The following is a 15633-nucleotide window of genomic DNA, read 5'->3' on the forward strand; positions in this document are numbered from 1 at the left end:
GTATTTTACATGTATTTGATCGGCAGCTAATGCTCCATCTATGTACTTTATATGTCTATGGTCTATGGTAAATTTCGCAAATTTGTCGAACACAATTGATTATGAAAACTTTTCAAAATCTTAAAAAACTAATGTGATTAATTATTACGAAAAATTTTTGAAACCTTAAAAATTCCTTGTACGATAATTAATCAATACTCTCGAAATGCAATAACATCCTCTGAAGCAATCGTTCTACACATGATATGGTGTAAGAAAATATTAATTTCGTAATTTTCTTACGTCACGGTTCTACGTACTTCAATATCAATTTAATTCAATCAATTTCTCCAATACATTTCCAAGAGTATATTTCACTTGATATTTGCAACGCTCCCGAGCATTCTCATTTTGTCTTTATTTAATTTTCGCTGAACAACAAAGATGAAATGAGGAAAAATAATTCCACAAGCGTTGGTAGCGGCAAGTGAAACGCACTCTGAAAAGTGGAGGGAAAAGTCATGTGACCTCTGTCGATCGAACTCTGGCGGAAGAGGACGCTCATGCTCTCTCTTTCTCCATTCTTTATCCATGAAGCTTGTAAGGAAGACGTTTGGATTTTCTCTACGTTCTAGAATACGTGCAAGATGAGTTCGTAGTTCAACGAAAAGCTTGCACACGCAAGTGTGCCGACACTCCCTAAGTAATCATGGAGTAAGTAGTACCGATTGTTTTGTAAAGTACTTGCATCCCACATCGCTTGTCCGAGTCTCTCGCGTGTGCTACAAAGAAAGGCTCTGGCCATCTTGTGAGTCATCGAGTGCGAATCATTGCAAAGACAAATTATCATGTTTTCTTATATCGATGAATTTATCGTCGCCGAATTGTATATTACATTAATATATCACCCAAATATTTGCATCGTAGACGCGTTATTTATTTTGAACTCGCCGAGTTATCTTGCCAGATGATAGCCTAGCGTTGCGTCATGACGCGACATGAATTGTTTATACATAACTGGACATCTGACATCGGTATAATCGGTGCGTATCATCGAAGATCATTTTCCGTCAAAATAAACGAGATATTGTATACGACTTCCGGTTCAAAACTTGACATCTACAAATCTACGTCACTGCTCATTATTTTTTAAATGTAAATTAAATTTGTACAAAATTGGAAAAAATTAATAATAGTAATAAATAAAAAAAAAAATATTACGGATGAAAAATTACATTCTTCTTAAAATTAATATGTAACAAATACAAAAATAGATAGGAAGAAAATATATATATATATATATATATATATGTGCATTTATATGTTTATAATGATGTGCATTATATATATTAATTTTAAAAATTAATTTCATATTTTTAGTCTTTTATTACAATATGTTTATATGGAATTTATTCTTATTTTTCAGAGCCATTATGGCGCTCATTACGAGCTACGTCGCTAATCCGACACAAATTTCTTTTCATCATTCTTTAATACCTCTTGGTTCGATTTGCATTGAGAATGTCATCCAATCTGGACCAAGAAATGTGGTTGTGGAAGAGCGAGCCGGTGTCGCCCGGCTGTGGAACACCACCACTAGAGATTAATGATTGGTTTTTATTCGATGATAAATCTATAGAATTTTCTAAAAATGCTGCGGAGCCTGTTATGTATGATGATAATCCTTCCCGTGCACAAGTGGCAACAAAAATTTTAGAACAACTGGACGAATGGATCAAAGAAGGTAATTATTTTATTTTTATTAGTAACAATTATTTGAATATAAGAATCTTAATAATAATATTTGATATTATATTTCACATTTTTTCAAATCAAAGATTAAATGATATATAATTACATATATATATATATATGTTAAAATTTCTTCTCTAAAATGTTCTTTAAAATGTTTCAAATATACATGTATAAAAACTATCTTGTCATTATAGAATATAATTAACATAAACAAAAGTATAGAAATTTAAAAAATTTATTTGAATTTTATCTCTCAACTTCTTATCTAAGAGCAAGAAGTCAGTAATCGAAGATCAGAATATAAAGGAACAGAAGCAGTAATCTTATATCTTCTACTATACAGAAATAATTACAAATTTCAATATGAAGAGTACATATTAACTTTTTGTTTATCTTTTCTATAAGAATAGTTGTTGATGTATAAATTAACGAGATATAAGATTCTATTAATAATCTCGAAAAGAAATTTGGAATTTGAAGAGAAAGAGAAATGTCATTTTTAATCTTACATTATGTAGGATTTTACATGACATATAATATAATTAGGATTTTTCTGATACAATTAATGAATTATTAACATATAATTAAAATTTTTATGTTAAGTATATAGTAAATTTATATAGTAAATTTTGAGTTTTTTCTTTAGAAAAAAAATTTGACAAAATAGCAAATATACTTGTACAAGTTTTTAATTTTTAAAATATTTCTATAACTTCTTTTAATAATTATAAATTAAACTTCTAACACAATAATGTTTGTATAAATTTAATCTTCAAATGAATTAAAAAAGCTGTTAATAAAATTTACAAACAATGGAACATTAGTGCGAGAATATCTATCCTAGTTAAATTATTAATATTCGAGAAATAATTTACATATTAAAACAAATTATCTAATATTCTAGAATATTATTAAGAATCTTATAGTCTTCATAAATTATTTTTTTATTGTTATTATCACGTAAAAACATTCATAAAGATATTTCTTGTTTTCTGAAAAGTATAATCTATTAATAAGCATTGAGTGACTTATCAAAATAATTAAAAGGAAATAAAAAATTCAGGATTCTTATCCTATAAGATAAATATAATAAATATAATAAAAGTTTTACAATATTTCTCTATCATATATCTATAATTTAAATATATAAAATTATACTTTCATACAATACCATTTTAAGATATATATATGTATAATATGTATAATACAAAATATCTATATAATTTTCAATAATGTGAAATATAGTTGTAAGATGTATATATATACTACACAAAATTCTACTATCTAAGCTTATAGAATGAAATTGTATATACACATACATATTACATTTACATGATGATAATTATATTACAATTTACACTCATCGATAAAATGATATTTTTTTTAAACACATTTTTATTGGTATATTAAATGGCGTTGTTAAATACGATTTAATAGGGACAGCCGCTTCTGATTATAAATTAGCAATTATAAAGTATCTTGATATTCCGAGTGTGATGCAAAAAATTGCCTTATGTTGTTGAGAGAGATACTTCGCAATCTTCATGCGCGCGGGCGAATATAATCGAGAGCAAGCAATAATAAAGGATATAGCAAAACGCACGTGAGTACATATGTGTGACTTGAAAATTGCCTACTTTTCACATTTGTCCGTGTTGCGCAAAAAAAAATTTGAAAACTGGTATTTTCGTTCGATTTCGTATCCCTCTATCGCTTTCATTCTTTCCCACTGGTACCGTTCGATACACACATTTCTCTTTTTTTTCTCTCTGTCTTCGTCGCTCTCGTGCACTCCTCTCCTTTTTTTCTGCAAAAGAGAGTGGGACAAACTGGTTAACCTCTACGCAAATGGCTTCAGCTTGTGGACTGATAGAGGGGTGACGGTGTTGTCAACGGCGAGATTGTGCGGAGGGAGTAGGAGCGACAGAGGGGAAAGTCCAAAGATAAGCAGGAGTCGTACCACGGCAGTATACAGGCCAACCAAGTACGATTTGTACGCGATCGCCGTTCACTGGATCGCTCATCGCGCTATATCAGAGTATTTAATTATCCATCGTCTACAAGCTTCTTCACATCTCGTATCTCGTGTCTGAGAATATCATTTTACCTCGTGTATTCAAATATCTTGCCGTCGTCGACTCCTATTTTATACAACAAACAAGGTTCCCGCCGCGTCTACGGTCTCTAATCAGTACATCTGTTTCACGAATAAAAGCAACATCTTCACGTATTTTTCTCATTTCCTTTGCTCGTTCTCTGGAACAAAGAGAAGTGAAGAACAAGTGGTTTATCTCGAAATCGTTCAACACTGATTAGCGAAAGCACGTATCGTGTCTCGGCGATCTTGCATCGTGTCTGGGAAAATCATCGCTATCTTTCGCATTGTCCACATCTTGAGCAATCACCGATACAGAGACAATAGGATTTCGCACGAGGTCGTGTATTGTGCTGACCACCATCGTCTGGAAGAAGTACGGGATCAATTATTGCGAAACATCTGTGTGGCAGCTCGCGCTAATTCGAGATAGCGTGAGACGATTCTGCATGGGCATCGTCACTTGCTTGACAAGAACGAAAGCGCGGTACCGAACTCCACGAGACTGGCATCTTTAAAGTCGACCCAAGAATACGATCTAGCGTCTCGATGGTGGAGTGTACTAATGTTATATAATAGCATGCAGTTCGCATATCGCTACACGTGGAATCGAGAGATCATCGTCAACTCCCAGAAGCTCGTGAAAAGACGTTGATTGTTAAATCCGTCACCATTGCATGCGGAAGGCCCACACACCTTCTTCTTATTTGTACGAACTGTCACAAGTTACCCAAGGAACGATCATTGGCATCATCGACCTTTCCCAAAATTACGCTAGATACGTTATACTCCAAATCCAGCAATCTTCCTCCTCCTCAACAAGGAAAACACTAAGCCAGGCGCGATTACTATGGCTTTATGTTACAGTGGTAGGTTTCTCTTCTGCTTCATCTTACTTCTCCCTTCCCCGTTCCACATTTTGCGAGTTATTTCAGACTCGACACATAAGGCAAAATTTGCAATCGAAGCAAAAAAGAGAGACTGAAACATATCATCTGGATGTAATTTAATTCTGCATTAACTTTATAATTTTATTATGTGATTGTTACATAGTATATTGTTGCTTGCTTAAAGAAATATGCGTAATAATGAATTCCTCTTAATGATAAAAAGACGTATAACTTTAAACATTTATTTTTTTTTTGTATAAAATTTTATTCTTTTATGAAACTCAAGCGTTAGACAACATTTGCAATTATGTTAATATATAAATATATGAGTATTTTCTGTATTTTCTTTCCTTATTCTATTTCTCTCTCATGAAATTAGTCTTTTTAACAATGAATTATTTATTTGTATATAACTAGATGGAATGTTTCTTCTCATATTGAAAAAAATTTAAAATCAAAGTTTCTATCTGGAACTATCTAGAACTCTAAGATAATTTTTTTTCTTTAGATAAGTAGGGAAAATTTTCTTGACGCTATCTCTTCAAAGACCTTTAATTTGAGAACAACTAGAGAGTCCCTGTAACTCTCTCCTGTTAGCGCTCATCAGATGAAACTCCGTATTCACAGCCTATAAATTTAAAATGAAAATAAATGATGTTGCGCCAAGGTTCGTCGCCCATTCGAATAATGTAGCATATCAAACATATAGGAATATATCTTGGGAATATTCTCACAAATTCTTAGAATATACTTCTTCCATGATATATCAGCATAGCTTCTAGATTTCGTTTAGAAATTAAAAATTTATTATGCCTATCGATTTTATTATCTGCGTTTTTAACATTCTTTCATATATTAGCTCATTTATTATATTACAAAACATGTTTTCTTCACAAAATATATTAGTTATTATAAGTTTAATATATTTAGAGGATTATAAATCTAATATATTTAAAAGATACTATAAAATCTAGAGACTATAAAATCAATTTATAATTATACTTGTATATGTTTCGGTCATTGCACTTAAGATAATTTATTCCTTTCGTAAAAGGGAAAGAGTATAAAAATTATGAGAGCGAACATAATATTCTCTTGTTGCGTTTGCGATATGCAAGTACATATCACAAAAAAACATATGATATTACACGCGTATGTACATCTATAAATCTGCATATATCTCAATTTTCGAACCTTGCAATGTTTTCGCTCACAAATCTTTGTTTTCTTGAAAATTCTTTGTATCTAGTGCTCAACATATGATTTCCAAATACAGAGAAGTGCTCTTATCTAACCTTCTGCCCTCTGTATTTAAGAGAAGATAATATCCAATAATTGCTGATCAAAGTTTCACAAGAAAATAGGTCACGGCTGTCTTAGAGAATGCGAAAATTAACATTCAAGAATCCATCCTCTGTCAAAAGCTTATTTAGCCTCATCTCCGTGAAAATAGCTTCAAATACAAGTAGAGCACTTAGAAACAGTTTCAAAAACAAAAGGAAGAAAGGAGCGCTTTAAAATTATTGTCTTAGTTTTTACACACTAAGTTACACGTAGTGTGATCTCATTAATAATAAAAAAAAATTTGAAATAAATAATTTTTTCAGGAGCATTAGTTTGCATTCGGAATAACAAATCACTACAATAATCACAGAATTGATCTCATTCCAAGTTAAGGAAATTGCAAATGAAGAACTTATTTTTCTAGTTAAATCAGCAATGTCCATGAAATTATGTACATATAATTATACGTATATATATTATATGTATATGTGTTTCGATCGCCACACCTATTTATTTGTTCATGTATGTATGTATCAACACACCACACCTATTTATTGCTCATACATATTGTGATAACAGTATCATTGCTTACTATTGACAGATATCTTAAAACTTTTTAATCAAGTTAGTATTATCTATAAAGTTATTATCTCATAATTTTATATCTATTGCTTTTTTGTAAGAACGTGCAACTGCGTTAATTAATCTTTGTTCTGATACAAGTGTGCGATATTATTTTTAAATGAGGAAAAAAAATTTGTGGAAAAATCGCAGATTGTGTTCCAACTTATTGTCACTGTAAAAACATGAAAGAAGATGGATAATGTAATTTCTAAAATATATTATACGTAAACAATCTAATATTGTAGAGGAAAATGCGAAGATCGATCATTCATCGACATTACATATTTACCGCTCATGCCGCATTTCTAGAGACATGCGAATTGCCTTATATTATCGAATAACAATGCGCATTACCAGGAAATATAATTGCCCATGTGATTCGTTCACAAATGAAAGAATACATCACGAGAAGTCGTTCGCATATTTAGCGCGCGAGCTGATATGCGATGTCAATTAGAAATAGAACGAATGCGTTTCTCGATCTCGATGGCGCCGTCGGACATGCGTATCATGACTCTATAAAAAGAATTGCGCAATAATGTTTACGCAAATTGTCCCGCGGAGCATCGTCGAAAGCCAAACGCAAACGATTACTTGTTGCTTTAATCAAATCTCTGTCCGTTTGCTTGCAGAACCCTTCTCAGATTGGCTGGAGGAAAAAACAGACCTGCCCATATTCGAACAATTGCCTGTTCTCGAGAACGACCCAAATAAACCGATCTATCCGACTATCGTGAAAGCGCAACAGGAGCAACACGATAACACGCAGACTCTTTTGCAAGAGTTCGAAACAGTTTTGGAAAATGTCGAGGCTTGCCAGATCGTTCCACCGACTTGCTCTACGCTCACTCCTCCGCAATCACCCCCTCATGAAGTGATTAATGTAGATACGCAGCTGCTGATCACTTTGCAGCCCGTACAGCAACCCTTGTTCGCTGACGATCATTCGATATACAATATCGTTCCAGCGGAAGAACCGCTATACGTGAATGACTCAACTCGTGAGTGGAGCGCCGAAGACATATCATTGAGTCCACTCAGTGGGGATATTGCGAACGAATTAGCAGTGGTGGACGAATACGTTCGTTCGCATACTAAGGATATACCATCACCGTCAAGTCCATGCACTAGCTCTGGTGGTAGTTGCATTTCTACTGAAGATTCCGTTGACGATCCCGATTGGAGTTACGAATCCGAAAGGAAAAGTCTGAAACAATCAGTTCACGATTCTTTGAAACATCGTCATAAGCCCTATTCTCGACCGTCTCTTGAGGACAAAAAAGTGCGAAAGAAAGAGCAGAATAAGAACGCGGCTACGCGTTACAGACAGAAGAAAAAACAGGAGATCAAAGAAATACAGGGCGAAGAACGCGAACTCGCGGATCACAACGAGAAATTGAAAAATGATGTGAAAGATCTGCAGCGAGAGATAGGATATCTGAAGGGATTGATGAGAGATTTGTTTAAGGCGAAGGGTCTTCTTAAGTAATCCATTTGTCAACAATCTCAATCTATTGTCATTTGTATATTTTACTTATTAGATATATATTAATTTTACTTAGATTTTTATGTGTTTTTGGCACTAACTCTATTTTACAATTGTACTAATATTAACGGTAACTACCGTTTTATATATTATTTGTTTGCAATTTTCTTATTTCTTAACATCTATATTTGTTATATAATATATACATTTTATGTGCATACAATTTATACATAACCGCAGCGTTTTAGAAAATCTATAGGTTTATCGTTAAAATAAAATGTATTTCGATCTAGTAAAGAATGGTCCATCAACATCGGCAAACGCGGTGTGTTAGGTAACACGTGTAAATTGTCGGAATATGCGGGTTTAGCTTTAACAAGGGGAAACCTGCTATCTGTACACATTTTACAAGTTATCTAGCATATCCCATTCTCTGATGCGAATCTTTCCATTCCGATTAATTTTTATCCTTTATTTCATAATAATACTTTCATATGGCAAATTATGTAGTAAATAATAAATGGGTTCTACAAAACAAGCAGCAATGTTATTTCCACAATTTAGATTTATATTTATATAGACTGATAAATCATGTGTGTATATTGCACGTGTGTATATAATATCCAAAAATTGAATTGAAATTTTCTTCACACAATCACATTGATAACATGTAATATAAATGTATCACACATATGCACTAATATTAATCTTTTATTATTAGTTTTGATGAAAAAAATTGCATTTTGAATATTTATTTTAATGGAGAATGTAGATATGATTTAAAATGATATTGTGTATATGTATGATTGTGTAATACTATGATATAACAAATGGGAATGGCACGTGTTATCTGTCAAATTTATATTTTGGCTTAATGTGATGATCAATCATCCGGACAAATTCTGAAATAATTTGAAAATAATCCCACGAATGATTTATGTTTGCATTTAACTATTCGATAAAACAACCCTAATTATATGTAAATAATATACAATAGTTCTGAGAAGGATAAAAACTATTAGCTAACATCCTTTTCCTTATTCAGAAATGATCTCATTTTACTGGCCGATATAATTTTATTTTTTTTTTTATTGTAGTGTGTGAATCTTTCTAAAATTATATTTTATTTTTTTTTCTTTAATCTCTTCCAGATTATATTATTTTAAGCAACAAGCATAGCTAAAATTCAAAAGCAAATATAGATAAATTATTTATATGATTATATTATCACATACAATAATTCGTATAGATTTCCGATCCTTGTTAAAGAATCTAGAAAAATTTTTTCAGAGCTTGAAGAGCCATTTCTCAATTATATAAATATAGCAATAAAAAGAGTTTAGCAACTCTCTTTCCTTAGCTCTGCTGGTGACAAGCCTATTAAATTAACGGAATAATTTCAAGGCGTTCGTGACATTTTTATATATTCTTTTTCATTGAAAAAATATATTTTCGCGAAAAAAATTTGAAAGTTGCTCGATTCTAGGTATTTACAAGTTATTAAATAAACAAAAGCTTATCTCTGTCTTGTTTTTTATCAGTTAAAATCTCGCATGCTGAACGCGAATCAAATAATTTATGCCGCATTTCTCGGTTTTGACGTCACCGATATCGATTGGTAGACCTTGGGCAATTTCTTTCTCTGCTTTGTGGTACGAGAAAAACAAACGTATATACAACTCATACATATTTAATGATTTTTTTCACATAAGTCTCAAATGAATTTTCGGATGTTTTAGACACGCTTCTGCTTCGTTAATATTGATAAATTTAAAAATAAGTAGAGATACTCCTAGTGGAAAATGTTCGAGAAAAGACAGACACATAATATGCAACACTCTTAATTCATTATATTTTTATTTTTGACACACGAGTGCACACACACTCAAATGCATAATTACATACACATACGTGTGTATGGACATACACATACACTGTATGTGTCCTTTTATATATTTACATACGATATTAATACAACAAATGAGATATTTTAACAGTTTTGATGTAAAATATATATAGTGGAAACCAGCTATGCAGTAACTAATACGTATCATATAACGCATTGTGTCTGAATTATCTATATCGCATTATTTGCGAAAAATGCATCATTTCGTCAAATGTCCAAATCGTCTGATCATCTCTTTCGTTTTATATAAGCGCATCTATTATTATATGTACAAAATACCACATATATTTATTACATGATCACATATATATATATATATATATATATATATATATATATATATATATATGTATGTATGTATGTATGTATGTATGTATGTATATATATATATATATATATACATACATACTTTTTTATATCTTTATATTCAAATCATTTATTATTTGTGGTAAGAATTTGTTTTTCTCAGATGAGATAACATATAACTATTGTCCAAAGTTGATTATTCATACTCGTGACCTTTAATAATCTAAACTTCTTAATATGCATAATAGAAGTGATTGTTGTGAATGTAATTAACACGTTTCGGAGCAAATTTATTTCATTGCAAATTTCGAATTCTCAGAACTATTCTCCATAGACTCTCGTAATCACATGGCACATATTGATTTATAAATTTAATGTCAAACATTTTAACTGTACAGCTCAGATATTGATCGAACAAACGTGTTAAATACATAATAACAAGCGTTCTCTCAATGATAAAATGTATAATCGATGAGATATTCTTTTTTATATAATAATTATTTTTACTTACTATTTCGCATTCTCTAAATTAATGTACATGTAATATACATGCAATCAAATCACCAAAATAAAGATGTGAAAGCACCCATAAATTAAAATAACAAGAATATAGAATATTATACAATCTAATACTTGATCATTAAGATTCGTTTCTCAATAAAAATAGTAAAGTTGAATCTTGCACAATAGTTTAATACAGACACACATATAGATATACACGCACACTGTGTGTTTCAAGATATATTATAATTTAAGTATAATTTCATTATGTGCTATATAATCTATTGTTGAAAAATCAAATAATCAGCATACTGCTATCGCCATTTTAAAAGGATAACGTTTACAACTCGATTATAAAGCATGTTTTGCGGCAGTATAATAAATCTGAGGTGCGATATATATGTATATATGTAAATTTTTGGAATGTTTTTATATAAGAAATCATAATGAGTATTTATAAATTATTAAACCTGCTTGAATCACATAGCTATTACACATCATCATAAAGATTATTTTATAAAAAAAATTAATCATCATGTAAAAATTATTAAGTGACTATGTAAAATAAATGTATAGGAGAAACCGATATTTTATATATATATATATATATAATGATACGAGTCGCGCACATCATTTCTTATTCTTTTCAAACAATCTAAGTAAAACATAAATATATATATTAATCACAATATGCTTGACTTGACAAGAGATATTCTGCCCTTCTATATTATATGTATCATTTATTAACGCACAAAAATAAAATAAAAAATAAACTTAACAAAATGCATATATGTTTATATAAATTGCCAATTTTATTACCTCCCATATATAGAAATCTGGAAAAAAATATTTCAATTCAAAGAAATAAACGAAAATCGGTTAAAAAGTTTGGAAGTTTCTATGTTGCTGTATCGCCTTCTTCCTGTTCGAGTCTAGAAGAACCACAAACACGACATTTACAACATACAATGCAGGGTGCTGCTAATAATAGCAAGGGTGATGCGACAAGTAAAAGTAGGCCAAAACCAGCAAATATCCCGATAACTTGCGTTCGATGCCATATCACGGATGCACGTGAGTGTCCCAATTTATTTTTACATGGTCCCTTGTCGTAATGTCGCAACAAAAAATCGTCCTACAACATGAATAAGTTAAAGGTATATCAATAAGTTATATTCTTTCACTAGTTTTCTCTTTTCTATATATATACTATAAATATACTGGGCGTTTTTCAGCAAGCGACACAGAGTACACAGTGAATCATTTCATTCTTGTTTACATTCGGCAATCAAGGATAAACTGTGTCCTCTGTGTCGCTTGCTGAAAAACACCCACTATAAATAATACAGTATATATTATAATATAAAATATATAAAAATGAAATAATATTTTGAAAGCTTATGCATATGCATATGTTTGTGTGTTATTGACCATGCAATTTTTTTTAACAATCGTTTTAAATACTCACATCCAAGGACGCTAGGCAATACCAGCAAAATACATGTTTACATCTTTTGCACATCATTTGAGCACAACCTTCGTCCTTTTCTATCGGTACAGAACACATGGGACAACATTTAATGTGATCGCTACCAAACGGTATTCCTAACGGAAGTTCCGAACAGGGCCCATTGTGCCAAGGCTCGCGACATATCGAACAAAAATCTGTAGAACAGTTGGGACAATGAACAGGACCTAAAGGAGTGCTGCTTCCACCATTGCCATTTATGGAACATATCGTCTCACAACCCGCTCGTGGACACCATGCACGTCCTTTATCCATTGATACATCTGTACATATGTAATGGTGATTATTATAATTTGTAATATAAGTGATATGATAGATATCGTGCACAGAAGACTAAATTTGCATTTCTAATTGAAAAAATATAGAATCAGCATCGCTTACCTCTATTCAAACGAAACTTGCAATGTTTTTCCATAAGTTCTACACTGACAAGACTTGATATCTCTTTCAAAGATAGTATTGCACCGTGATCACATTGAGCATCGGGACAACTAATTTCATACGCACCTTCCTCAATTTCAAATTCTACATAGGCACGCATGCACTAAAAATTGGTGAGAAATATAAATATCAGTATCTCTTTTGTGTACAGCAAAATGCACATACATTCTTCAATAATGATTTCAGATAGAAATAATTTTGACTTACATCTTTACAATAGGAACAACCGCATCCTTCAATCTTAAATGTCTTGGAGAGGGAAGTATCGACGAGACACAATTTACAAAATATCCGTCCAATCGTCTGTTGCGAACCTGCAGGAACGAAATTACCAGCAGCCAAGCTGTAACGTGAGCTAGATGCCAGTGACAACAAACTCGAACAGCGAGAGCATACTCTGCTGCGGTTGATCGGTCTTCCTTCCAGAGCCGAGGTACTTAATCCCACGGCGGTTTCGCATTTTCTCAGAGCACCGGGACCCAGGCTCATCCAGCTGCCACCTCGTGCTTCCAGGCTTGCGCTGCTTTCAGGTCGCAGGAGAGGCGCGTCTACCTCTTTACCCAGTGTATTTCTCTCTGTCAAAGAGAGATTCACCACGCTAGCTTCCTTGCGTATCAGAGGTAGTTTAATGCCGCTAAATTTAGCCTTGTCGATCTTCTTGGGATTAGCCGCGAGCTTGGTGGGCGGATTGACAGAAGTCACCGAACTGGTCGCGGTACCCATATCCGTTAACGGAGCTCGTCTTAAGACGAGCGAGTGTAGGCTAGGCATCCCCTGTACGTCGCTGCCGGTTACAAACGACGAGGATTGCGTTCGCCGATCTCCTCGCGGCGGAGAGCTCCCTGTCGCGCTCGTCGTCGTTTGCTCACCGCTGACAATAACAGAACGCATGAACCTGGATAATCATGTGTACATGACGAATGAGACGGTGCAGCCAAGAGTTGCACAAACATCGATAGATCTCTACGCTGTTCGTCATAATCCTCGACATTCAACGTTATCTTATGCACATAATTTCTACATGCGTGTTAAGCCTTTAAAAATCGATGTACAACAAACATCCTTAATTCCGGTTATATTATGTCGAATTAACACTTGTGTCGCGTTTTTGACGTTACTTATATATTCGTGACGAAATTACGTCTCTCGATTCAATACCAAGACCGCGAAACGGACATCCTCGATTATTGGACATTAGACGTACCGAGCAGTCACACACAACAGCTGATCGCGTTTGTCAGTTTCGGGGAACGGGCGAACGGGTGAATTATTGTCACAAATAAAACGACGTTAAAGGTAGACGGACACACGAATCATCTGATCACGGAATGCGGCAGTTCCTCAACGACGATCGTAATGTCGCAACGAGACACATCGTAGAAATACGACGATGCGCCCAGCTTCTCTCCTCTGGCGATGCGATCGCTACGCTAATGATTAGTCGCACGCGATCGTCCCAGACATCACTCGCCGCGCTTTCACTGTATTTCACGACACATGAAACGGCGTGTCCCACTCTGTCCTGTCGCCTGTATCAACGCGCCTATATCAACGCGCCGCGATCTTCGCCAACATTTTTGCCATCGCCGTCGCGTACGCTATCGCGATATATGCACATGTATATGTGTGCGCGCGTACACACACATCGCGCGACGCGTTCATAAATCATTCGATTCGCGATACGAGCACTTCCGTCTCTTCATTCGCTTCCTCGTTCGTTTTTCTCCTCGAGGAGCGACCAAGAGATTAGCGGAAAACGACGCAGTCGTAGTCGCCGTAATCGCAACTTATCTTCGCAATTAGCAGTAGCGAGATTGTTTTTGTTTTGACGTAACATCACACCCTGTGTGTGACTCACTTAGCGCATACTGGACACATAAAGGAATTCTAGGAGGAGATAGCAACAGAGCGGAGATTTCGCGGAAGAAGAGCCTACGAAAGCGTAATTCTGAAACTAGTGACGTGTGTGTGTGTGTTCCGTCAAAATCCCGTTTCCCGTCGAGAGCGACTCGATATGTCATCGATGTTGTGTCTAGTTGTACTTTCCACAGTACTTTTTGCACTTTCTGCATCCCCTCTTTTCCTTTGTCTCACTCTCTCTCTCTTCCTTTTCCCCCTCTTATTCTCTCTTTAATCTCAAAATCGCAAAAATTGGGCGTTTTTCAGTAAGCGACACAGAGGACACAGTGTAACACAATGAATTATTTCATCCTTGTTTACATTCGGCACAACAACAAGGATGAAATGATACACTGTGTCCTCTGTGTGTCACTTGCTGAAAAACACCCATTATCTTTAAATATTCACTTTTTTATAGTGAGTGTATTACGATTTTAATTGTACAGTAGGCGCCAATAATGCCTTAACATATGAAATTAGTCGCATTCGAGACTAATAATAACTTAATAATATCTAGTCATTATTAATCCCGAATGCGACCAATTTCATATGTTAAGGCATTATTGGCGCCTACTGTACAACGCTACAAAAATTCATGAAAATAACTTTCAATTTTGCAGGGCAAATCTGTATTTTAACTCAGATTATTTATTAATTTTATACTTTAAAAAGCTAAAAATGCTTTGTACAATATCAAATTCATAAATTTTAAAATATATTAGATTTATTAATTTTTGATGTAGTTTATTCATCCAGTTCCTCTTTAAAGCTTCAATTGACTTGAACATATACTTGCCTACTATCTCAAATTGAATTCTTAATATTCTAATAATTTATAAATTCTTCTATAAATTTCTATCAAATTAATATATTTCTATAAATTTCTATCTTAAATTAATATATTTTAGATATTTTTTAATTCAATATTTACATTTATAA

General features: G+C 33.3%; 2 protein-coding genes across 3 annotated transcripts; one reads left to right on the forward strand and one right to left on the reverse strand.

Moving 5' to 3' along the window:
* The first annotated feature begins 536 nt into the window (after positions 1–536).
* Positions 537–8651, forward strand: Crc (bZIP transcription factor crc). 2 transcript variants are annotated; one of them, XM_083080133.1, is made up of 3 exons: positions 537–693; positions 1406–1723; positions 7260–8651. In XM_083080133.1, the coding sequence occupies exons 2-3, from the start codon at positions 1501–1503 to the stop codon at positions 8114–8116; spliced, it is 1080 nt and encodes a 359-aa protein (XP_082936259.1). In that variant the 5' UTR covers positions 537–693; positions 1406–1500; the 3' UTR covers positions 8117–8651. The 2 variants fall into 2 exon arrangements, with proteins under 2 accessions (XP_082936259.1, XP_082936260.1); XM_083080134.1 differs by lacking the exons at positions 537–693; positions 1406–1723 and adding an exon at positions 3760–4698.
* Positions 8652–11615: 2964 nt separating this feature from the next.
* LOC145960569 (putative E3 ubiquitin-protein ligase RNF144A) lies at positions 11616–14946 on the reverse strand. The gene is made up of 4 exons (XM_083080132.1): positions 13003–14946; positions 12736–12898; positions 12295–12617; positions 11616–11961 (listed from the first exon to the last, which is right to left on the reverse strand). The coding sequence occupies exons 1-4, from the start codon at positions 13684–13686 to the stop codon at positions 11725–11727; spliced, it is 1407 nt and encodes a 468-aa protein (XP_082936258.1). The 5' UTR covers positions 13687–14946; the 3' UTR covers positions 11616–11724.
* Between the last annotated feature and the right edge of the window lie 687 nt (positions 14947–15633).

The sequence above is a fragment of the Camponotus vicinus genome, unplaced genomic scaffold, assembly GCF_025532165.1.
Source record: "Camponotus vicinus isolate PSW18456_S1 unplaced genomic scaffold, iyCamVici1.0 SCAF_10, whole genome shotgun sequence".
Taxonomy (NCBI): domain Eukaryota; kingdom Metazoa; phylum Arthropoda; class Insecta; order Hymenoptera; family Formicidae; genus Camponotus; species Camponotus vicinus.